The following is a 22,916-nucleotide window of genomic DNA, read 5'->3' on the forward strand; positions in this document are numbered from 1 at the left end:
CAGTGTGTGTTTGTCTATATATACATATATACACACAACACAGTATATGTTGAAATGGTTGTCATCTGTTCTTATCTTATGGTTATCTCTTAAGGTGAGTATCTCTGCTCTCTTAAGCATAAGCATCTCCAGCCACAATCAATAACTCCGAGCACAAGTAATGGCAGCACACTTGACCTAGCCATGGCCATTCAATTTACGTCCCTGTGCATTAGCTTCTCTGTTTCTCCTTTAACTTTCCTAGGGGTGTGCCCCTCACTTCATGGATGTGACTGACTGTTCTGTGTCATGGTGACCTTAAATGTGTTTTTTTTTTTAAATGTGCTTGATTTATATAATAGCATGTGCTATTGTAACTGTAAAATAATACAGTGCAGAAAGATTGGGCCCACACACAGAGCTTGTCATGCATCTCTTTATGTATCCCATGTGTTGTAAGCACCCTCATCATTAATTCATTTGACCCTTGTTTGCATGTTCTCCATCCAAGCAACTAAAGCTTTGTTGGAGTTTGTCTGTCAGAAGCATACGTCCTTAGCATTATTTGATATCCTTGAATAACCCCTCGGAAATGTATTGCTCCAGCTTTATTCCACACACTCAGTAGTTCTGTTTGGGGCGTGTTGAAATCTCTCTCATAACATTTCTTAGCTGATGAACCTGCCTTTATTCCTTTGGGAACTTGTGTAATACTCCTATAACTAGCATACTCACTTGAGGGTTTCTTTTATGTGGTTTTGGACACCCTTTTGCTGTGTTTGAGGCTGCTTGGATGATTGCAGTGGAATGAGCGATATATTGAGTATATTTACATTGATTTTGGGCTCTGTAGTAAGTCTCTTTTGCTCACCAAGGCTGCATTAATTAGATTTCTACATTATCTGAAAGCTGAATAAATATAAATAAGCTTTACATTGATGTATGGTTTATTAGGATAGGGCAATATTTGTCAAAGATTCGAAAATCTGGAATCCGAGGGTGCATGCATATTTATATATATATATATATATATATATATATATATATATATATATATATATATATATATATATATATATATATATATATATATATATACAGTATTGTTCAAAATAATAGCAGTACAATGTGACTAACCAGAATAATCAAGGTTTTTTGTATATTTTTTTATTGCCACGTGGCAAACAAGTTACCAGTAGGTTCAGTAGATTCTCAGAAAACAAATGAGACCCAGCATTCATGATATGCACGCTCTTAAGGCTGTGCAATTGGGCAATTTGTTGAATTAGTTGAAAGGGGTGTGTTCAAAAAAATAGCAGTGTGGCATTCAATCACTGAGGTCATCAATTTTGTGAAGAAACAGGTGTGAATCAGGTGGCCCCTATTTAAGGATGAAGCCAACACTTGTTGAACATGCATTTGAAAGCTGAGGAAAATGGGTCGTTCAAGACATTGTTCAGAAGAACAGCGTACTTTGATTAAAAAGTTGATTAGAGAGGGGAAAACCTATAAAGAGGTGCAAAAAATGATAGGCTGTTCAGCTAAAATGATCTCCAATGCCTTAAAATGGAGAGCAAAACCAGAGAGACGTGGAAGAAAACAGAAGACAACCATCAAAATGGATAGAAGAATAACCAGAATGGCAAAGGCTCAGCCAATGATCACCTCCAGGATGATCAAAGACAGTCTGGAGTTACCTGTAAGTACTGTGACAGTTAGAAGACGTCTGTGTGAAGCTAATCTATTTTCAAGAATCCCCCGCAAAGTCCCTCTGTTAAAAAAAAGGCATGTGCAGAAGAGGTTACAATTTGCCAAAGAACACATCAACTGGCCTAAAGAGAAATGGAGGAACATTTTGTGGACTGATGAGAGTAAAATTGTTCTTTTTGGGTCCAAGGGCCACAAGTAGTTTGTGAGACGACCCCCAAACTCTGAATTCAAGCCACAGTACACAGTGAAGACAGTGAAGCATGGAGGTGCAAGCATCATGATATGGGCATGTTTCTCCTACTATGGTGTTGGGCCTATTTATCGCATACCAGGGATCATGGATCAGTTTGCATATGTTAAAATACTTGAAGAGGTCATGTTGCCCTATGCTGAAGAGGACATGCCCTTGAAATGGTTGTTTCAACAAGACAATGACCCAAAACACACTAGTAAACGGGCAGAGTCTTGGTTCCAAACCAACAAAATTAATGTTATGGAGTGGCCAGCCCAATCTCCAGACCTTAATCCAATTGAGAACTTGTGGGGTGATATCAAAAATGCTGTTTCTGAAGCAAAACCAAGAAATGTGAATGAATTGTGGAATGTTGTTAAAGAATCATGGAGTGGAATAACAGCTGAGAGGTGCCACAAGTTGGTTGACTCCATGCCACACAGATGTCAAGCAGTTTTAAAAAACTGTGGTCATACAACTAAATATTAGTTTAGTGATTCACAGGATTGCTAAATCCCAGAAAAAAAAAAAAAAAATGTTTGTACAAAATAGTTTTGAGTTTGTACAGTCAAAGGTAGACACTGCTATTTTTTTGAACACACCCCTTTCAACTAATTGCCCAATTGCACAGCCTCAAGAGCGTGCATATCATGAATGCTGGGTCTTGTTTGTTTTCTGACAATCTACTGAACCTACTGGTAACTTGTTTGCCACTTAGCAATAAAAAAATATACTAAAAACCTTAATTATTCTGGTTATTCACATTGTACTGCTATTATTTTGAACAATACTGTATATATATATATATATATTTACAGTAGGAAATGTACCAAATATCTTCATGGAACATGATCTTTACTTATTTTTTTTCTTAATGGTTTTTGACATAAAAGAAAATCTTATAATTTTAACCCATACAATGTATTTTTGGCTATTGCTATACATTTATGCAACTTATGACAGGATTTGTGAGTCACAAGGTCACATATAGTAAAAACAGTAATATTGTGAAGTATTATTAAATTTTAAAATAAACTTGTTGTATGTAAATCTTTTTTTAATTTGTAAATGATTCCAGTAATGACAAAGCTGAATTTTCAACAGCCATTACTCCACTCTTCAGTGTCACATGGTCCTTTAGAAATCATTCTAATATGCTTCTTATCAATGTTGAATCCATGATGCATATTTTAAGATTCTTTGATTATTGGAAAGTTAAAAGGGCAGTGTATTTGATGTATTTTTATTTGGCCCTTACTTTTCCTAAAAACTGAAAACAGACTCATAAACCAAAATGGTGTTAGTGTTAATAAGTTCAGTTGACTTCTGTTACATTTAAACAGTCTATTTTAATGAATTGTAATATAAAAATTGTCCAGCCTTATGATGCAGTGATTAAGGTTCTTCACAATCTTCAGAGCCACAATGGCTTCCTTGTCTCTAGCATGAGCCTCAGTGGCTGGCTTATGCTGAGAATCTTCCTCATGAAGAGGGTTTCCGCAATCGAGAGCCCAGGGTCTTTCCTGGACTAAACACAGCTCGAATTGTGCGGCAGCCAGATATGAAGAGGAGGAGAAGAGACTCAAAAGCTCTCTGTGAAAGCTCATGTTGCTCCTTTGAAGTCCACCAGCTTCTTGCTTTTAATCTGCCTATCTCCCTCTCTCCTCTCTCTAGCTGTAATATAAATTTGTAATGTGCTTTTACATGTAATGTCCTTCTTGCGCTTGTGTTCTTAGAGCAGTTTCAAATATTCATCGTTTCTGTGAAGAGTTATGGTGATATCAAAGGCCTGATGCTGCATCTCATGGTCTTACATCGTTATAATAGAAATATAATTATTAGAAACATTTCATATTTATTTAAACTAAATAACCTTTCATATAGTACATTTTTAAACTAAACGTACTGTATAAAACTTTAAATATACACAATGTAAACATGATTACAGCATGCAAAAGTCCTTTATTTATGCTATCAAAATGTTTTCCCTTCTTTTCAGGCACGTCTTCCATAAAATGTGTGTGGATCCGTGGCTAAATGAGCACTGCACCTGTCCTATGTGTAAACTCAACATTCTCAAAGCTCTGGGAATTATGGTGAGCTCACACACACACAGGACACTTTGTGCATTTTTACTTTCTCAAAAAAAAAAAAAAACTCATACTGTATGATTTATAAGCGTTTTGAAAAATGGGGAAATTGGTTATGTCCTCATAAGTCACCCTCTCCTTGTAATACCTGTGTCATACCCATGTCATTATACAGAGTTGTGTCCTGATATGTCACAAAAACAAGAGCACACTCACACACACGTTTGCTGGGTTTCCACTTTTTATTGGAACATTACATAGAAGTAATGGTTTTTATACTCTACAAACTGTATTTTCTATTCACTTCCCCTAAACCTACCCCTCATACAAAAAACTTTCTACAGTGTTAGGTTTTCAAAAAATATGGATCTGTATGATCTGTATGATGTACCTCATGAAAACTAAAAAAGCCCCCATAAGGTCAAAACTGGTCTTTACTATACTTGTGTTGGCATTTGTTCTCTATAATGTTGGGAAAACCAGGACCACACATACACTAGGTATAAATTATTTATTAAATATTATTTATTGAAATAATGAATAACTATATATATATTATTATATATGTAATATATATATATATAATACCCTTGAGGACGTCCCCAAAGATATATTTTGTCACATTTACTGTATAGCTATCTTCTGGGAACAGTTTCCCCCGATGTACAGCTGTGTGAACTCACACTAACTTTAATTTAATAGAAAAACAACAGACACATTGATCTCAGAGGGTGACATTCATAAGGCTCTTATTTGATTTGTTATGATTTTATTATGATTTATCATCTTAAAAATAACTGCAGTTTGATTGGGATGGATTACCTAAAATATTACAGATCCAAGCATGTAGACATTACTGTAAAAAAATGGCAAAATGTATTTGTTGCCGGTTGCAACATGATAATCATTGTTGCATGATGTAAAGTAATTTGGCCTGTAATCTTGTTTTTGCAGTGAGGGGTAGAAGATTTATGATCTAGTAGCTCCCTCTGGTGGACATTTCATAGACGTTTTCATGTCGTAATTTTACCAAGATTTTTTTTTTTTTTTTTTTTTTGGGTGGAGTTTGTATAGAATCTGTTCTAAAATGGGGACTAAGACATTCCTGTACTTACAGCCCAACCTGCCCTGTGTGGACAACATGGGTTTTGACATGGATCGGATGTCCCGCAGTCAGACTTCCAGCCAGAGGACAGCGCTGGTGGACTTGTCCTCTGAGACCAGCATTAGTCTAGAGCCCCTACGTCACTCCAGTTCTTCCCAGCTTCCCTCCGACGAAGAGCTCATTCCTCGCTCCGGAGAGATCAACATTGCTGTCACTAGTAAGAGCAGGGCTAAATCTCTTTTATGTCTCTCTTGTTCTATCTGGATGTTTTTAAAGGTGAAGTGTGTCATTTCTGCATCACCAAACTGAATTGCAAATATTATTTTCAAACAGGCTTGAGGTTTTCTCTGCATGCTAAACTGGGATATTAGAAAGCATTTCGATGTTGAAAAAAAAAAAGCAACACACTTCGTCTTTAAATTTTTCCATCACCTTTATTTACTCACCTCTGTCCCACTTTCTCCCTCATTTCCTCCCCAGCGGGGGGAAAGCTTTCCTTTCTGTAGTGCACTGACTGCATCAGTCCACCTGTTGTTCAGGGACATCTGTGTGCTGTGACTCATGTGCTGCTGAGGCTGAGCTCAGTGATGCGAGCAGGTGTCCTGCCCTTTACAGCAATACATATTCTCCACTAGACTTCTTAAGTCACTGCATGTATGTCATGGCACTCTTTGGTCTCTCTTTTCTCACATAAAAAAAAAAAAAAAAAAAAAAAAAAAAATATATATATATATATATATATATATATATATATATATATATATATATATATATATATATATATATATATATATATATATATATATAAGGCTTATTTAATTTTATAAAATATATTTTTCAAAATATCATTTTCATAGTATTAAGTTTATTTTTATATAAAGAATATATTATCTTAATATCTTGTATTCATCTTTTTACAATAAATATACTGCTGTTTTCCTCCTTGTATCTCTTTTATCTGTCATTGTGGTGGCTGTATGTAAAGTGATTGTAAATTTCTAAGTTTAATTGTTTGTCTCTACTACACCTCTAGTAACAACCTTAGACCTTCACCATAACCAAAATATGTATTTAATTACATCATGTTCAGTCTTCATATTCCATATTATATATTTTCCTCTTATCTTTTCTTCCATGTTAACACATTAAAGGTAAATTTAGAAAGATATTAGACACAATCCAGTCCAGCATCTCATCTCATTTTCACTTTATTATTATTATTATTATTATTATTATTTGTTTTTTTTTTCGGAGTGGTTAATTCTCCTCTTATCTGGAATTGAATCATATCTAGTTTTTGACGTCAGCATATATGTGATCAGACTCTCCTCAAACCTGTGACTCAACTTTTGTTCAAGCTGGCTTTAAATAACAGACAACCTCTCGTTCGCCTTCTATCTGAAGTTATTTTAGTTATGTAGGTTATACAGAGCAGTAGCACACATCATGCTGAGTGCATTGGAACTAGACTAAAGAACAGAAAACTGCAAACACGTCAAATACGTAAATGCTCAAGGAACTCCTCAGCTTTGTTGCAGAAACAGATGTAAGGTAATTAGGTGTTTGTGCAATCATTTGTTATTTACCAACCATTTGTCCGGGTGCTATGTCTTTAAAATATTCTGTTCAGCAGTTTTAACCCCAGCTGTTGGCCTGTGTTCGTGTTCTACTGATTAATTATGTTAAAGAACACCAAGCAGGTGTATCTGCTTGAACAGCGCTGCAATTTATTCATGTTTTTACAGAAGGTTTTTTGGTTGAAATCGTAGTTCTTTCTTAATTTTGTAAATAAAATGTAGAATTTTACAGATTTAATACAAATAAAGAAACATCAATATGGAATATTCAGCTGCTGATACATCTTCTAATGAAATGGTCTTCTTAGCAGATCCTCTCTTGCTTTGTAAATGTCCGGCTAAGTCAGCACTAAGTGTCATGTGCGCTGAATGTGCTATGTTCAGTTTCTCTCTCGTGTTTTAATCCGTCTTGTTTGCGATCATCGCTTGCCTGTTGTTTCTTCTCCTGTTCCACGGATTAGAGAAGTGCTCCTCTTTTCTGTCACCAGTTTCCTCTTCTCTTCGGCTCTCTGTTCGAGATGATACCCTGGCCCAGCCCTCAACAGAAAATGACCCCTCCCCCTTTTACTCTGTCAACAGAAGAGTGGTTTATTGTTGCCAGCTTCGGCATCCTCTCTGCTCTCACACTTTGCTACATGATCATCAGAGCCATTGCCAGCACCCCCACCTATGAGTGAGTATTTTCAGACTGTCACTAAATACATTAACAGTGAGTTAGTACCTACTTCACAGGATGAGTTGTCACGTTAGTGTACTACTACAGTGGGTACGGAAAGTATTCAGACCCCTTTATAGTTTTCACTCTTTGTTATATTGCAGCCATTTGCTAAAATCATTTAAGTTATTTTTTTTACCCCTAATTAATGTACACACAGCACCCCATATTGACAGAAAAACACAAAATTGTTGACATTTTTAAAGTTTTATTAAAAAAGAAAAACTGAAATATCACATGGTCCTAAGTATTTAGACCCTTTGCTGTGACACTCATATATTTAACTCAGGTGCAGTCCATTTCTTCTGATCATCCTTGATGGTTCTACACCTTCATTTGAGTCCAGCTGTGTTTGATTATACTGATTGGACTTGATTAGGAAAGCCACACACCGGTCTATATAAAACCTTACAGATCACAGTGCATGTCAGAGCAAATGAGAATCATGAGGTCAAAGGAACTGCCTGAAGAGCTCAGAGACAGAACTGTGGCAAGGCACAGATCTGGCTAAGGATACAAAAAAAAATTCTGCTGCATTTAAGGTTCCTAAGAGCACAGTGGCCTCCATAATCCTTAAATGGAAGACGTTTGGGACGACCAGAACCCTTCCTAGAGCTGGTTGTCCGGCCAAACTGAGCTATCAGGGGAGAAGAGCCTTGGTGAGAGAGGTAAAGAAGAACCCAAAGATCACTGTGGCTGAGCTCCAGAGATGCAGTCGGGAGGTGGGAAAAAGTTGTAGAAAGTCAGCCATCACTGCAGCCCTCCACCAGTCGGGGCTTTATGGCAGAGTGCCCCGACGGAAGCCTCTCCTCAGTGCAAGATATATGAAAGCCTGCATGGAGTTTGCTAAAAAAACACCTGAAGGAATCTCTGGTCTGATGAGACAAAGATAGAATTAAGGCCAAAAAGTTCTAGGTCGTACAGGTATGTGTGGAGAAAACCAGACACTGCTCATCACCTGTCCAGTACAGTCCCAACAGTGAAGCATGGTGGTGCAGCATCATGCTGTGGGGGTATTCTTCAGCTGCAGGGACGGGACGACTGGTTGCAATCGAGGGAAAGATGAATGCAGCCAAGTACAGGGATATCCTGGACCAAAACCTTCTCCAGAGTGCTCAGGACCTCAGACTGGGCTGAAGCTTCTCCTTCCAACAAGACTATTAAGCGCACAGCTAAAATAATGAAGGAGTGGCTTCACAACAACTCTGTTCTTGAATGGCCCAACCAGAGCCCTGACTTAAACCCAATTGAGCTGGAGAGACCTGAAAATGGCTGTCCACCAACGTTTACCATCCAACCTGACAGAACTGGAAAGGATCTGCAGGGAGGAATGGCAGAGGATATCCCAAATCCAGGTGTGAAAAACTTGTTGCATCTTTCCCAGAAAGACTCATGGCTGTATTGGATCAAAAGCGTGCTTCTACTAAATACTGAGCAAAGAGTCTGAATACTTAGGACCATGTGATTTTTCAGTTTTCTTTTTTAATAAATCTGCAAAAATGTCAACAATTCTGTATTTTTCTGTCAATATGGGGTGCTGTGTGTACATTAATGAAGAAAAAAAAAAAAACTTAAATGATTTTGGCAAATGGCTGCAATATAACAGAGTAAAACATTTAAGGGGGTCTGAATACTTTCCGTACCCACTGTATATTAATGTACTATTTTTTTTTTTACAAGTAATTATAAAGTGTCATAGTATTATGTAGCTGTAAGGGCTGTAAAATTAATCTTTAAATGAGTTTGATCAAATAATTATTATCAGTTTATTTAGATACATTTTATATTTAAACAAACTAGTGTTACTTCAGTGTCATTAAGATATTTTTACAGTTTGAATTTGTATTTTCCATTTTAATTGTAGTTAAAAAAACAATACTACAAAAAAGGAATGTGTGTTAACACCTAAATAACTTCTGTATGAGTTTTCTATTATTACCATGTACTTCAAAATCAGTGCTTGTTAAATGTTTTTCTTTCTTTTTTTAATGTCTTTTACAGGCTGAAGTTGGAATGAAGATTATTATTGTTTTTTTCCTGTGGCATCCTGATTTCTAAAACTGAAATGCATCCTGAAAAATGAAGTTGTGGATCGCACTTCAAGTCCGTTTCTTGCACATGTATTGGTAGTGTTAATAGAGCTAGCTTTCAACTAGAGATGAGCATATTCAGAGCTTTTCACTAAGTGATATTGCTAATGAACTTCTTGTTTTACTCAATTGCTGTAATTAATACGTCCTTTTTTGTTTTCATTTTAGAGGAATAGTGTTCGCATATGTTACATGTTTTTTAAATTAGTATTTTTTTGTATCATTGATTGTCATGTGAATTTTTAAAGACATCTGTGTGTGTGTGTATTAAAATTGCTTTGTGCAAAATCTTTGTTGTGCTTTTTAGTAAGTTAGTAGTTACTAGTACTTCTTGTATTTCTGTCTCTCTCAGTTTACCATGCTGAGACTCCTGAATCAAATTTTTACATTCTGACCAGGGAAACCTCCATCATGTCACATGTCTACTAGACAATCTTGATTTACTGTGGCATATAATAGCTGTACAGTTCAATTCAGTAGTGCCTTACAATAAGTCAAGCCAAAAGCACTAAAAATAGTGTAACACATCTATGAGGACAGATTGTGCTTTGGATCAGCCTAACATTTAATGCATGGGCATAAGGGATTTTATGCCATTTGGCACCAGGAGAGTTTAATTGGAAACATAAAAACAAAACAAAACATGAACAAGCTAATGAAGGATTACTTAATGGAGTCGAGCATATGTCGCTGTACTGTAGTATAATATACATTATTAAGCAGCTGTCTTTGAGTTTATAGTCACATAATTTCAAGTTAGCACAGCATTTTAATGATAAAATATCCAGCACATTTTTAGAAAATCAATAAAGTTTTTATTCATTTCATTATTTTATATATTTATTTACCCACCTGTGGGTTACATTGTTTTACATACATACTGTGTGTATAATTATTTTAATAAAAGACAATCCACATATTTGTTGTAACAGTCTGCAGCTCATGCAGTTCAGTATTTGCTACCTAATCTAGTCTTTCTATACTAGACATAATATAAATAAAATTTAATATGTAACCCTATAAATGATACATACAATCTACTCAAACATTGTGTTGTTGAGAATTATTTACCTTTTAAAATTTTTTGGTAAATGTCATTATGCTATATTATCACCAAACCTCAGATTCACTCTTCACAACTTGTTTTCTTTCAAATAGCACCGTTTATATATATATATATATATATATATATATATATATATATATATATATATATATATATATATATATATATATATATTATCCAATTTCCGCTGAGAAGCTTGATGGTAATTGGTCTGGTGTCAAGGACATAATAAGTGTTGATTACACGTAAACAACTGACATCGATTTTATGCTGAGATGAAATGTCAGATTTGAGCACAACCTTTATGGAGGAGGTAAATAAGTCTTTTGAGTCAGCAGGAGCTGCATCTTGAATAGTTTATTAACATTCAGAAGAATCATTCTATCTTTCATCTTTCTCATTTTCTTTCTATCCCCCTGTTGCACACAAAAACTGATCATTATCACAAATGTACAGTTGGCTTTTATGTCGTGCTCTAACCCTATTCTTTTTGTTGTTTGTCTGTTTTCAGGCGGTCATTTCTTCAACCGTAATTCTGTGTCTCCGCGCAGCGTAGTCTGTGAGATGGAGCTTCCAGACATCCAGACGTCGCTGGACATGTACGACGACAACAAATCGTGAGGACACGCACCTCCTCCACCTCCAGCCCATTCCTCCATCCTCCTCTCCCTGAGTCCAGACTGTGGGGAACAATCTTTATGAGTGTGAACTGGAGCATTGACCGTGAGCACACTGACTCTGGCGATAAACTCTACCGCTGTAGAATGATCGGTCGCCTCAAGTGGATGTGATTGGACTGTTGCACCATCATCAGCCTCCTTACACTTTTAGACGTATTTGTTTTCTCTTGCTTTTTGAAAGACTGTCTTTTCACAGATGGCTGTGGGAAGTACCTCTTTGTTCATTTCTCTGGTCTCCTCGGTTAGCCACAAGTGTTGTCAACTGTTTTCTCGTGTATGTCGTTTGCTGACCGTTTTTAAGTTCCCATGATTAATATTGTTCCAGATGGGGAAAACTCTTGTGGACAGTCATAAAAGCAGGATTGAAAACTGAGCCTTTATGGAAGAGCTGTCTGCTTTGTATCTCTGCTTTTGTAGCTAAATAAGATGCATACGAACTCGTTCTTCATATGCTGAAATGCTGCAGCTTCACGTTTAGTGCTGGCCCATTAGCACTCGAAAACCCTTGACAAATCACCGTTACTTCCTTGTAGAGATATACAGTATTCTGTACATAGAAAGAAAATGTTTTAAACATGTATTTAAAGAAAATCCTTTTGAGTCCTTACAGCGAATACTAATCAATTCCAAGCAAGGGGACCTAACATATATATATATATATCATTCATATATATATCTTTCTCTCAAGTGGCCTCTTAGCACAGTTTGTCTTTCCTGGATCTTGTCCGTGCAAAAGAGTGTCTGTCTCTTTTGTGTTCTCGTTTTCGTAGCCAGTTTTTGGGGGGGTGGCATTGTGACCATACAGGCCTGCACTCACAGAGATCTTTGTGCTGATTCTGCTTCAGTGATGTTTTATGTCATATGGAGTCGCGGTCAGGACAGGGCAGAGCTGTACTCTGAGACACTCAGTGAATAAAGATTCTGCTTTATGTGGGTCATGATATGGGCTACCTATGTTACATACTGCCTCAGCATTAAACTTGTCATAATTGCCTATACTGCTTTCTTTCTTTGAGTGAGGTTTAAAACGAACACAAATCAGTGTTATGTTATTCTTATTGATATACTATTATAACATATTATAGTTTGAAGTAGCTTTTATTTTGATATTTTCAGTTTTAATTTTAGTTTCAGCTTAATTAAATTAGTTTTTGTCAGATTTTCAAAAAATAATAATATAATATATTATATTAAAATTATATATATATATATAAAATAAAGCTATAAAGATATTATATCTATATATATATATATATATATATATATATATATATATATATATATATATATAATATCTTTATAGCTTTATGTTTATTTATTTTTAGTGCATCAACTTAAATTCATTTTATTTCAGTTACTTTACAAGGAAACATTTTCATTAAAATTTTTAATTTATGTTTAAAATTGAAGTTAATATTTATATATCATTGTATTTCAGCTTGATTTTAATAAATGTCTGGAGTGTGCCTGTCATGCCAAGTGGCATCCACCACGATTACAGAGGAGTAAAAAAAACAAAAAAAAAAAACAAAAGATGAGCAAACTGGATTCTTATTTAATAAAACTTATGATTAAATATGATCAAGGAATTATTTAAATATTTTTGTTACTTTTACTTTTATTATATTTTTTATTATTATTACTAATATTATAAATATATAGGGCTGTTGAAAAATATGACAGCAAAAATAAAACATAAGGCCTTATTTTTATTGTTACTAAATTAATATAATAATTTCAGTTTAATATAATTATAAGCATCTTAAAAAAATAATTAAACAGGAAGTAGATGTAGGATTTTTTTTTTTTTTTTTTTTTATAATACGGGCACCAATAAGTGTGATCTTTAGTTTCTTGGAAACCTTTTTTTTTTTTTTTTTTTTTTTTGCTTCTGCTTTCGGATGTAATTCGAAGCTACTGTATTAATTTCGTTCAGTTTAGCGTGTATAACCTTTTCTTCTGCGATTCCGCTATGCTACATTCTCACATTTGAAGTGAATCGGACAATGCTTTCATCTGCCGCGAGAGGGCGATAGAGCGCGCTGATTAACTGAAGGAAATAACCGAGAACAGACATGAAAAGTGCTCAGTACACTAGAAGAAGACTAACGGGACGTTTACTAATGACTTTTTTTAAATGGCGTTTACTTTAACGTTAGTTATTTTGATAATTTACCATGAACTGCTCACGGGATCCAACAGCGTCGAACTACTTAGCAGGAAATATCTGACGGACGGAGAACGATTGAAGACTTTTCAGCAAGGAAATGAAAACAGTCAGAGGCGGATTAATTTTCAGGTAACGTTACATTTATTTATTTACAAACATTTATTAGAGGATCAACCCCATGAGATGAAACATCTCGTTTTCATGGGGGTCCTATTAAGTAGACTACATCATTAAAATATCTCCATAAGAACTCAATCACTGAAGCTGATAAGTGACAATGGATGCGTCTGAAAATCAAGTGAACTTGTCTAACTTAACAAGATGCTGAAGCAGTTTTAGTCCTCAAAGATGAGCTTACATTCTTATGGCTTAAGTTACTCACACAAATAGTTAAATGCGTCTTGGATACCTAGAAATGCTGTCTAGGTAGGCAGCTTACTTGATTTTGAGAGGCAGCCAATAACTAGGTGATTCTATTATTTCTAAATAGTAAAATTATTACAATATTAAAATATATTATATAAATCTATAGTTACTAACCCTATCTCAATCTATAACATGAGTTTTATGGAACACACACACAAAAAAGGTAACGGCAGTAGCTTTTCTCATGTGATATGACGTTTCCTCATGTGATTAACACCTGTTGCACAAGGTGACTCTGTCTGGTCATGTCTTGTTTTGTCTGATTGTAGAGTTCACTCAAGAGACAAGCCTTTCTGAATTCAGCAATGAAGAAATCAAACCACTCTGCCCGTTATGGCATCAACCAGTTCTCAGACTTATCTCCACAACAATTCAGAGGTGACTATATGCAGGTTATGGATGCTTACAGATAAATGCATTTTGTATGATGGTACCTAACATGTTTATTTATTTATTTATTTATTTCTCAGAGCGATATCTCACAGTCTGGAATGAGACGGCTCCAAAGTTCGACCCCTCCATGTCTGGAATTCAAGTTAAGATGAATTATCCTCCCAAGTTTGATTGGAGGGACCATGGGGTTGTCGGGCCAGTCCGAAACCAGGAGTCGGTAGGGTGTAGATCTTAAGATTAGACTTTAGATCTGAACTTTTTCCCACTGACTTTTTTTTTGCATGTCTTCTTGCACTTTTGTGTAGTGTGGAGGATGCTGGGCCTTCAGTGTGGTGGAGGCCATTGAAACGGTTTCTGCTAAAGATAGTGGAGAACTGCAGCAGCTCAGTGTGCAGCAGGTTATAGACTGCTCTTATAAAAACAAGGGCTGTGATGGCGGATCTCCTGTCGGAGCTCTGGATTGGCTCGCACAGGTGCTGTCATCTGCTTTCTCCTTTACTTGTGATGATGTAACTAATAATTGTTATAATATTTTATTATTGAAGTACTGCAATTTTGATGAATAAATCTTACTGACCCCGAACTTTTGAGTGGTTGTGCAACAGGGTTTGTACATGTTATTATGTTCATATTCCCTCAATTTAGCGAACAAAAACATATTAAAAAGCAGTAATTAAGCTGGTCATATCAGCGATATGTATTGTGAAGTGCACATTCGGAGCTTTTAAATGACACCTGTTTTTTTTCTTTTTAATTAGTATTGTAATAAGGGTTTTAATTAATTAGCTAGCTGCATCAGTTCTGAGAGACTTAAAGAGAAGTTGTCTGTACAAGCCACAACAAGCTGCTGATTACAGGTGGATGTCATCCTGGTAATCCCGTAATTGGCACATTCTAATATCCTCTTTTGTATATGTTTTTTTTTTTTTTTTTTTTCAGACCAAACTAAAGTTAGTAAAAGAGGCGGATTATCCGTTTGAAGACAAGGCTGGGATCTGCCAGTACTTTCCTCAGTCTCACGCCGGAGTGGCTGTGAGGAATTACTCGGCGTATGACTTCAGGTAATCAGATGGCTTGAGCTTTACATCAACAGTGTGCTGTGCTGTTGCGTTAAGTGCAGTGTGGACCTCATGTACTATTCAAATCCAAGGCTGAAGTCTGTCAGGTTGTGGGCGAGCATTTTATGTTTACTCATCTGCTCTTGTCAACTCTGTTTGCAACTCAGGGTCAGGTGCTGAACGGCCACTGACCACGTACCACTGGTCCAAGACCAAATGCACTTCTCACGTCTTTCGTTGTCTTACATTTGTGCCAAATGTCACTGTGTCTCCTTATTGAGATGAGACCAGATTTCTGTCCTTATGTTGTTGTAGTGGACATGAAGAGGTGATGATGAGTGTGCTGGTGGAGTCGGGACCTCTTGTTGTCATTGTGGATGCCATCAGCTGGCAGGATTATCTGGGCGGCATCATACAGCACCACTGCTCCAGCCACAACGCCAACCATGCTGTACTGATGACTGGTTATGATACCACAGGTACACAGACACGGACGGTTACACACTCTTTACTTGTGCCTCAGAGCATTTAAAGGTTCAAAGCGCTGGCCTTCACGGATTACGTCCTGTCAAGGGCACAGAATTGAGCAGACACTGGCAAACGCTGGCTGTGCGCCAACATCCCAGCTAACAGCCTGATGCATCTGCACTATAATCAGCCAGCTGTCCACAGCGTTTATCCTCTCCGATGAGTTGTTTGTTTACTAGTTTGAATTAAGTACTTTCGGTGTAAAGTAGAGAAATTGATGCTCTGTGTCATGCCCAAACTGTTATTGCTAGCATTATTAATCATTTCTTACCATTATAAGTGTACAGTATGTAGTACCACTTGTTGATAATTTCCCATCTGGGGGTATATTTTCATTATGTCTTCATATTTATCACAGGGGAAGTGCCATATTGGATAGTACGCAATTCATGGGGGACCTCATGGGGTGACGATGGATATGCTTACATAAAAATAGGGAACGACATGTGTGGTAAGTTTAGTGACCCACTACTAATGCTTCTTTACCTTGTTAACAGTTTGACAGGTAATGCATTCTGCTGTTATGTGGCATGGTGTGCATTCATAAATATTCATGAAATGTTTAGATGTTGGCATACACTCAATACTGTTTGCAGGGTGAAAATCAAATCATAAATGCCTAGTCAATCATGTTTTAATTCATATCAGATCATTTGGAAGTGATGTAGTGAGGTGATTGTGAGGTTGTGATCTTGTTTGTCTATTTCTTAAGATGACTTTACGCAATGTCAGATGACAGTAAATAGCCTCTGTTTTTCTTTTCCCAGGCATTGCGGACAATGTTGCTGCTGTTTTGGTGTAATTGTCACTAATCTTCCTACTTCCGTGAAAAGGCTGCGGCAGATCCACATTTAAAAATATCACCCTAAGGATGGAAATCCTCCAGTATAGATAGCTGGCGAGAATTGTAAAAATTCTCACGGGGATGCGGATAACAAATCCTGTTGCCTCTCGGTTGCAAAGCACGTACGCTAATACACCACATTCCTAATCCCGGCCACGGTAGCCCAAAATAATCAGAGTCGGAGCCGGATTTCATTTTAGTAATGCAACGCACACCAGCTCGATTCATCAATAAGATGGTTTTAATCTTCAGAAAACACTGTTCGTATATATCAGTGCACAACTGAAGACTTATTGTATTGTGACATTGCACTGATATAGGACACACAAGGGATCTCGTCTGCAAAAAGGTGAACATATTATTATATATCAATACTTATAATTACAGCCTTAAAGAGTTTTGAAAGAAAAAGTGCATATTACTAAAGTACGTGCAAGATATTTCGTATGATCTGTTTTTAGAAACACTTGTAACTACAAAGCTTACTTTTATTATTTTTTACATTTTAGGAATAATCAGAAATGTTTACTTACTGTATAGTATATAAACCAAGTTTACATTTTGACCAAAAAAGTTGTTTTTTTTCCCCCCAAATAAACAAGAAGTTTCTCTATATCTGTATTTGTGTGAATTGTATTTACAAAATAGAAATGGGTTAATTATACATGTTATAATATTACACTATATTGACAGTATATACACAAGGGAATCAACAGTTTCACTGATGTAGAGATTTTGTTGAGGCAGTTTTTAAATTGACATATTTTCTGGAACATCTGTAAAATCAGCACAGCTTTGTAGCCTCTCATTCTGCCATTTAAAAGGTTTTTGGTGACAAATCTTGGGGAAGGTAGACTCTTTTTCTTTTGTACTCTGCATCAACCACGGTCCATCCTTTTGTCATCCCTCCATCTTTTTAGTCTGAGTCATCGCTGCTGCTGCAGTAGGAGCTGTCGCAGCATTCGGCCATGTACAGGAATGTGTGCTCACTCGGGTCCAGCTTGGGAACCCACTCCCTCGGAACCAGGAAGGTGGCCAGGTTAAACAGATCCACAAACACCTTGTAGCGATCACTGGCAAAACATCCATAAGGCTTATCAATACATCCGAGTGCTTCGCGTTTAGAAGATGGTTTGCATTGTGTTTCACATGGATAATTCCAGCAGATGCAGAGTGTTTCATCTGGAGACCTACCTGACGGTGGAGCGCAGGTACTGATAGCCTGATGAGCCACCTGTGCCGTCTTTACTGCCAATCATTCTGTGCACCATACACACGTGGTTGTCTAAGGGAAAATGTCAGTATAAATTATGCAGGAAGTACAATAAATGTATTATTGATATGCAAAAGAAAATCTGTTGTTCTCTTTTATTCAGGGTTTATAGGGCGTTATGGGTCATTATTTAGTTTATAGGGCTTATATAGGTCATTTATTTGCTGTTCTGATGCTTTGTTTTCAGTGTTCTCACATACATCTCCATTTTGTCATCAGGGTGTCGATGTCCATCAGAGATGTCAGGAGCTGGAAAGGAACCTGAAAGCGAGGCTCCTCCCTGGCCATAAATTACAAATAATTTAAAATTGAGTTTAGCCATTAAAATTATATATATATATATATATAAAAAATTTTTTTATAATTTTTATTCTTTTGCAAATGTACATTGGTGTTCTTTGAAGTACCTTTGAGTATCATTCATATTGTATATGAATATGTCCAGTGTTATTCAGTACCATAACATATATCAAGGCCTATGGTATTACCACATCTCATTTTCTTAATTATTATATATAGAATGATTTCTGAAGGATCATGTTACACTGAAGTTGGAGTAATGACTGGAAATGTTTTGTTTTAATAATATTTCACCATATTACAGTTTTTATTTACTGTATTTTTGGTGAGAGGTGGTAGAACCTCATCTCTTGATTTTCTGATTAAATTAGCAGATAGATGGACCTGTAGAAGTAGATCATCAGGGCTCCTTGCAGGGCTTTATAGGAAAGCCTCCTCTGACCTGCATCGACAGAAGCAGATATTCAGATCTTCTAGCTAGTGGATGTGTCACTTGACATTGTATCTCTGAAGCGTCTCAAGAGGTTCTCTGACCTGTGCTTACTAAGTGATTGTGTCTTTTCTCATCAAAGAGCGATAAGAAAATGTCTCTCTGCTTAATGAGCTCGGCCATCATCTCCTCTTTCATTTCCGAGGCTGGTTTTTGCTGTTAAGAGGAAACGAGAGTCATCACTTACAACCGAGATGGGAGAATTGCACACAATTATCCAGGGATTCTCAGCATACCTCTATTTTTTCCTTTTCCCTCCTGAGCCCCTCGAAAATATTGGTTTCCAGTTTCCCCCAAAAATTGAATCCGTCTCCCTCCAAGCCAGGCGTTCTCTCCAGCCATTGCTGAAAAGTATTGATTGCTTATGAGAAATGCTGTCCGTTAGATTAATCCTGACTTGATATATAAATTAGCCATGTGGCCTATTCCTCTCTGAATACCAGTAACCTGCAGTGAAATCCAGTAAGTTATGGTTCTTTGATTAATACACTATTCATGACCTCACAGCTAATAATTCATCTTCTAATATCATTTCCCTCAGGTTTACCTCCACTAGCTGCAGCAGTGTGGGCTCCTGCTCTGAGTGGAGGAGCAGCTCACTTTCCTGGTCACCGAAATTGTCCCGGTAATGCCTCCTGTTGTAGGGGACCCTCTGGCTGTGAGGGACCCCAATCTTATTTTCCAACAATCGAAACTGCAGACTCTGGAAGCCTGAAGCAGATGAGAGGTATTCCCTGTGCACAAAAAAACGCAGATCAACTGGGCTAAACACAATTATGCTAAACACTGCCATTGATTTTGATTTAAGAAATGAGTGCCATCCAGTGCTTATTTACTGAGTTAGCTCTCTCCCGTCTCTTGAGTGTTAGCACATTTCCAACAGCGAGTTTGCCCAAACATTGCTGTTATCCAGGAAGTGTTATGGCCTACTTGTTTTCAGTAATTGTTTGCCAGTGAATTTTTATTTTATTTTTTATTATTACAGTATTATGAATACAAATATCTGACGGACGGAGAACGATTGAAGACTTTTCAGCAAGGAAATGAAAACAGTAAGAGACGGATTAATTTTCAGGTAACGTTACATTTAGTAGACTACATCATTAAAGTAAAGCTCTATAAGAACTAAATCACTGCGGCTGATAAGTGACAATGGATGCGTCTCAAAATCTAGCGAGCTGTCTAACTGTACGTTAGATGCTGAAGCAGTTTAAGTCCTCAAAGATGAGCTTATACAGTTACAACTTTTTGTTACAACCAGGTATTCCCTGTGCACAAAAAAACGCAGATCAACTGGGCTAAACACAATTATGCTAAACACTGCCATTGATTTTGATTTAAGAAATGAGTGCCATCCAGTGCTTATTTACTGAGTTAGCTCTCTCCCGTCTCTTGAGTGTTAGCACATTTCCAACAGCGAGTTTGCCCAAACATTGCTGTTATCCAGGAAGTGTTATGGCCTACTTGTTTTCAGTAATTGTTTGCCAGTGAATTTTTATTTTATTTTTTATTATTACAGTATTATGAATACAAATGATACGAATTCTATACACCTTACCTGAAGTCATAGAAGTCTAAGGCAGTCATGGTTTCCAGAACAGCAAACTGGTCAAGCAACAGTCTGAATATTATCACAATCCTGTGGATGCGAGTGTTGACTTTGAGCATGTTTCGCTCGTCACGTACCTGGGAAAATATGCAGTGCATTTAGATTCATTTTCAGCAGTCTTTATAATGTCCCTGACACATGCCGTTTAACTGGAGAAGTATCATAATCTAGACTGAAGGTGGCAGCCTCATGCTGCAGTGCACATCCTTTCTTTGAACTGAATCAAAGCCTGCATCATAATACTGATGGATCAGGCTGTTCATCATTGTCCTAATGGCTCCCAATTATTTTTTCTATGCAACAAATTAATGACATGTATAATGTTAATACAAATAGTTTAATTCAAGCAATTGCCGGTGTTTTTTTATTTATTTATTTTATTTATTTTATTTTTTACTTTCCATTCATCAAAGAATCCTGTTTCCACAGTAATATTAAGCAGCCAGACCATTTTCAATGTTGAGCATCATATTGGCATATTACAATGATTAACATCGAAGACTGGAATAATGACTGTTGAAAATTCAGCTTTGCCATCACCGTAATAAATTGTGATTTAAAATATATTCAAATACAAAAAACAAAACAAAAAACGAATTAATTAATAAATGATATTTTACAATATTACAGCTTTAGTGAACGTACAGTAAGAGACTTCTTATAAAAATAAAAAGCATAGAAAAAATTTACCAACCCCAAACTTTTAAATAGTATGCAGAATAGCAACAAAATATCAGATAATAACATTAACATGATTGCTGTTGTTCTGTCTTTTATTTACAGATATTTATGGAAATCATTCATCATATCTTTCTAATTTCTAATTTCTTCTTTATGCCCTGTCATCTTAAAATATCATTAGATGTGAAATGGCCCTTAACAAATTTTAATAGGTGACTTATTAAATGTTAATGTTATTTCATTGATTAAAAGCAGGTTCATTCAAGTTAGGAGAAAAAATGGTGCTAAATCAGCTGTTCTTAACCATGTAACACACATCTTCATGTTCGAGGCTACTCACATGTCCACTGGTGAAGATTTCTCTCACTGAGTCCAGCTCCCACAGAACTTGTTTAAACCACAGTTCATATGCTGCAATACAAGGAACGAGTTAATCATTTCTTCAGGTTACATGTGAAAAGTCAAGGTGCAGTGCCATTGAACTCAAGGTTATGAAAGTCATTAGATTTCAGTATGTATTTATTTGTGTAATATGTGCAAATGGATTGTGGGTTTGAGTAAGGCTGGATTTACTTGTGCGGTAGATGCTTGATTGTTGAGTTTATTGTTAAATCAGATACAGAACATGGGTTACATTCAGCATTGTGTTATTCAGTTTTTGAGTTAGCTGTCTTGCCTATTTTCAGCCGCAGTGAAACTTGTTAACATTCAGTGTTATAAATGGAGGGCTTTTTTTTCTGTCGTGTTTTGGGAGCGTTCAATGGAGTGAGGCTAAGACTGATGTGCCTGAAGGCTGTTTAGCGTTTGTTTGGCTCACCTTGATGTGTGACAATGAACAGATGTTCGTCATGGATCTTGTTTCCCTTCAGCTCACTTTGAAGCACCTGAGATGTCACTATTTTATCCAGCTGCGGGGATGAGAGAACGTTTTTGTTTCATGGAAAGCAAGCCAAAAAATCTGACATAACCAAACTTAGTGTGTCTGCTTAAAATAGAACAAAGTTCTGTTTTCATAGTTCACTGTTTGCCATTAAACTCTGAAATGAATGCATTTTCCAATTTGGCAACTCTGGACATACAGAGCACAATAAACTTTAGATTCAAGGTCTGCTCACCAATTAATCATGAACTATTTTAGGAGAAGCTATGCTTTATGCCTGTTAAAATATATAAAAATATACAATTAATATGCATGAGCTAATGTGTAGTTTACCTGCAGGTAGTCACCATAAATAAGACCTCCTTTACTGGCCTTGTTAATTCCAGTCTGAGAATCATCCTCATCTTCTTTCTGATGCTGCTTACTGTTTGACCTGTATTTTCATCAAACGTATCAACAGCAAAAATACAAGAAACATTTGTCTATTCAGTGTAGGTTAGTCTTCCAACTGGTTTCAGATATGGCAGACATATGATTGGCTCCAGTTTAGGGGGAAATGTGCTGTGAAATTAGCAGTAAATCGAAAAATATTGAAAGCTGAAAATACATACACAAATTTCCTCTGAAAATATGGGCATCCACTCATGGCTGAAATGTTAATATGAGACAAGCCGGCTTGTTTTCTTTCCCACCTCTTCAAAAAGGCAGTTCTCAAGGATGTTCAGATGTTTTATAACGTGTCCCCCCATGCTGACGGACCAATCGCCTCTAGATCCATCCCACCTCCCTTCTGTCCAAGTTCACCGCCGTCCACATGTTGTACTTTGTCCTTTTCTTATCTTAGGTGAAATCGAATTGATACATGTGAATTGAAACAGAACTTGGACTTAATAATGTTATGAGCAGCAGACGGTTTGCACATAAATTGAATGCTGTGTCGGCCGCAGGTGTAGGTATGGCTCTACCATGAGACGGTTTTATGATGTGCCTGTAGATTACACAAACTAAGTTACCGTGGAG

General features: G+C 36.5%; 3 protein-coding genes across 5 annotated transcripts in view; 2 read left to right on the top strand and 1 right to left on the bottom strand.

The window, feature by feature from the left end:
• Window positions 1-12,238, top strand: part of LOC113082050 (E3 ubiquitin-protein ligase RNF130-like) — a 54,566-nt gene extending 42,328 nt beyond the window's left edge. The window contains exons 7-10 of one of the 2 annotated variants that reach the window (XM_026253979.1): window positions 3,921-4,017; window positions 5,129-5,333; window positions 7,273-7,366; window positions 9,410-9,786. In XM_026253979.1, the coding sequence (XP_026109764.1) occupies window positions 3,921-4,017; window positions 5,129-5,333; window positions 7,273-7,366; window positions 9,410-9,425 (412 nt within the window). In that variant the 3' untranslated portion in view covers window positions 9,426-9,786. Of the gene's footprint in view, window positions 1-3,920; window positions 4,018-5,128; window positions 5,334-7,272; window positions 7,367-9,409; window positions 9,787-11,075 lie in introns of those variants that run through there. The other variant, XM_026253980.1, reaches the window with a different exon arrangement.
• Window positions 12,239-13,285: 1,047 nt separating this feature from the next.
• On the top strand, window positions 13,286-17,276 carry LOC113082042 (cathepsin O-like). Of its 2 annotated transcripts, XM_026253971.1 has the most exons (8): window positions 13,287-13,543; window positions 14,110-14,218; window positions 14,311-14,450; window positions 14,539-14,706; window positions 15,173-15,294; window positions 15,607-15,770; window positions 16,178-16,270; window positions 16,587-17,276. In XM_026253971.1, the coding sequence occupies exons 1-8, from the start codon at window positions 13,382-13,384 to the stop codon at window positions 16,619-16,621; spliced, it is 993 nt and encodes a 330-aa protein (XP_026109756.1). In that variant the 5' UTR covers window positions 13,287-13,381; the 3' UTR covers window positions 16,622-17,276. The 2 variants fall into 2 exon arrangements, with proteins under 2 accessions (XP_026109757.1, XP_026109756.1); XM_026253972.1 differs by lacking the exon at window positions 14,539-14,706 and having other exon boundaries at window positions 13,286-13,543.
• LOC113082041 (tryptophan 2,3-dioxygenase A-like) lies at window positions 17,273-22,617 on the bottom strand. Its single transcript, XM_026253970.1, has 12 exons — window positions 22,508-22,617; window positions 22,230-22,329; window positions 21,834-21,924; window positions 21,357-21,427; window positions 20,285-20,412; window positions 19,274-19,460; window positions 18,963-19,070; window positions 18,771-18,882; window positions 18,621-18,678; window positions 18,137-18,216; window positions 17,858-17,948; window positions 17,273-17,736 (listed from the first exon to the last, which is right to left on the bottom strand). The coding sequence occupies exons 1-12, from the start codon at window positions 22,540-22,542 to the stop codon at window positions 17,580-17,582; spliced, it is 1,218 nt and encodes a 405-aa protein (XP_026109755.1). The 5' UTR covers window positions 22,543-22,617; the 3' UTR covers window positions 17,273-17,579.
• Window positions 22,618-22,916: the final 299 nt, after the last annotated feature.

Source organism: Carassius auratus, unplaced genomic scaffold, assembly GCF_003368295.1.
Source record: "Carassius auratus strain Wakin unplaced genomic scaffold, ASM336829v1 scaf_tig00035641, whole genome shotgun sequence".
Taxonomy (NCBI): Eukaryota; Metazoa; Chordata; class Actinopteri; order Cypriniformes; family Cyprinidae; genus Carassius; species Carassius auratus.

Bases quoted from the DNA above. Each gene is read 5' to 3' on its own strand.
- LOC113082042 (XM_026253971.1), top strand. From the start codon at position 13,382: ATGGCGTTTACTTTAACGTTAGTTATTTTGATAATTTACCATGAACTG. The intron at 14,707-15,172 runs GTGCTGTCATCT...TTTTTTTTTCAG, and splicing joins CTCTGGATTGGCTCGCACAG to ACCAAACTAAAGTTAGTAAA. The intron at 16,271-16,586 runs GTAAGTTTAGTG...TTCTTTTCCCAG, and splicing joins AATAGGGAACGACATGTGTG to GCATTGCGGACAATGTTGCT.
- LOC113082041 (XM_026253970.1), bottom strand. From the start codon at position 22,542: ATGAGTGGATGCCCATATTTTCAGAGGAAATTTGT. The intron at 21,428-21,833 runs GTGAGCCAAACA...CTTGTATTGCAG, and splicing joins GTTCATTGTCACACATCAAG to CATATGAACTGTGGTTTAAA. The intron at 17,949-18,136 runs GTATGTGAGAAC...ATTTTCCCTTAG, and splicing joins CCTGATGACAAAATGGAGAT to ACAACCACGTGTGTATGGTG.